A 1,644-nucleotide genomic window follows, 5' to 3' on the forward strand; every position below is an offset into this window, starting at 1 on the left:
CGGACACGAGGGAGAATTTGTGTCTGTGCAGTGACCGAGCACTGAACAGATTGCCCAGGCAGGGGGTGGAATCTCCTTCCCGGGGATATTCCAGGACCACCTGGACACAATCCTGTGCCATGTGCTCTGGGATGGCCCTGCTGGGGCAGGGAGGTGGCACCAGGTGCCCCACTGTGGTCCCTCCCAGCCCGAGCCCTGCTGGGATCCTGTGGGGAAGCGCCTCTGCGGGGGTTGCTGCCCGTGAGCTCAGCCCCTCTCGGTGACTGACAGCTGTCAATCACCGCCGGGCTGCCGGCCGGCGCGGCCGCTGCGGCGGCGGAGGAAGAGGAGGAGGATGCGGAGGAGGAAGAGGAAGAGGAGGAGGAAACGGAAGCGGCTCCTCTGGGCGGCAAGAAAAGACGACGGTGCGAGACGGCGGGAGCAGCGACGGGGGACACCGGCGGGGAAGGGCCGGCCCCGGGTCCGGTGCGGGAGGGAGGGACGGGCCGGACCGCACCGGAGCGGCCCCGGTGTGCGGCGGCCGAGCCGCTCCCTCCTTCCCCCAGCCCCGGTGCCGCAGCTTCTCCCGGGGCTCCGTCTGTGCCGGTGCGGGGATGGAGCTGCTGGACGGCGGCAGCATCTCGCTGTGGACCGTGGTGGGGGCCGTGCAGGCGCTGGAGCGGAGCGTGGCCGCACACGCGTCCCGCCTGCTCAGCCTGGAGCACCGCGCCGGGAACGCCGAGAAGAAGCACCTGGAATACGAGAAAGGAATGGGAGAGTTGGGGAACCAGCTTGACAGCAAGTGGACGGCGCTGGGCAACCTTGTCCAGGAGTACGGGCAGCTCCAGCGGCGCCTGGAGAACATGGAGAACCTGCTGAGGAACAGGAACTTCTGGGTGCTGCGGCTGCCTCCGGGCGGGGGAGTCCCCAAGGTAACAGAAGGGTCTCTGAGGGGTCTGGGGGACACACGCTGCTCCGCTCCTCACCCCTGCCCGGCAGCCTTCCTCCGTGGAAGTCATTCCATGGATCCTGCCGGGGTGCAGGGGCACCAAGCAGGCAGCGATCGCTCCTGTATGTTGTTGTGTTTGGCTGGTTTTCCCAGCAGAAGGACAGGTTGACATATTTTCACCAAAAACGGGAGGTTCTTCCCAACTCTGATATTCCCAGTAGGATCAGACTCCACACAGGGGGAAGTAAGAACATTGTGGAATTCACAATTCATCCCCCCAGGGATTAGCAAAGAACATTACTCTCTGTGGCCAGAGGATGCCCCAAGGCAGGCGTTTTCCTGACACCTGGTAGCTGGGATGAACAGGAAGGAGGATTCTTGGTGTTCCAGGCTCAGTGCTGAGCGTGTGGCTTTTGGGATTGCAGGCCCCGACCCTGGTGTTGGAAAATGACGCCACTGGCTTTTCGGCTCAGGAGTGGGAGAACCTGGAGGAGTGGCAGAGGGAGCTGTGCAGGAAGGTGCTGGCAGGGAAGAGCCAAGCCCTGATCCTGCCGGGTGAGTGTCGCTGTTCCGGTCGGTTATCGGCGCTTCCGGACTGGCTCGGGTTTGGGGAGCCTTTCCCACACCTGGGGAGCAGATCTGTGTGAGCACGGAGAGGCCGGTGTGTGTCACACCCTGTCCCATCGGTCACCTCCATGCCTGGTGCCAGCACAGGC

At 64.3% G+C, this 1,644-nt stretch overlaps 1 protein-coding gene across 1 annotated transcript in view; it reads left to right on the forward strand.

Moving 5' to 3' along the window:
- Window positions 1-457: 457 nt before the first annotated feature.
- LOC114072130 (zinc finger protein 398-like) overlaps window positions 458-1,644 on the forward strand; it is a 30,317-nt gene continuing 29,130 nt past the window's right edge. The window contains exons 1-2 of the mRNA XM_027910051.1: window positions 458-911; window positions 1,354-1,483. Of these exons, the coding sequence (XP_027765852.1) occupies window positions 594-911; window positions 1,354-1,483 (448 nt within the window). The 5' untranslated portion in view covers window positions 458-593. The remainder of the gene's footprint in view (window positions 912-1,353; window positions 1,484-1,644) is intronic.

The sequence above is a fragment of the Empidonax traillii genome, unplaced genomic scaffold, assembly GCF_003031625.1.
Source record: "Empidonax traillii isolate 1590-97213 ecotype Southwest subspecies unplaced genomic scaffold, ASM303162v1 scaffold2669:size57648, whole genome shotgun sequence".
Classification (NCBI taxonomy): Eukaryota; Metazoa; Chordata; class Aves; order Passeriformes; family Tyrannidae; genus Empidonax; species Empidonax traillii.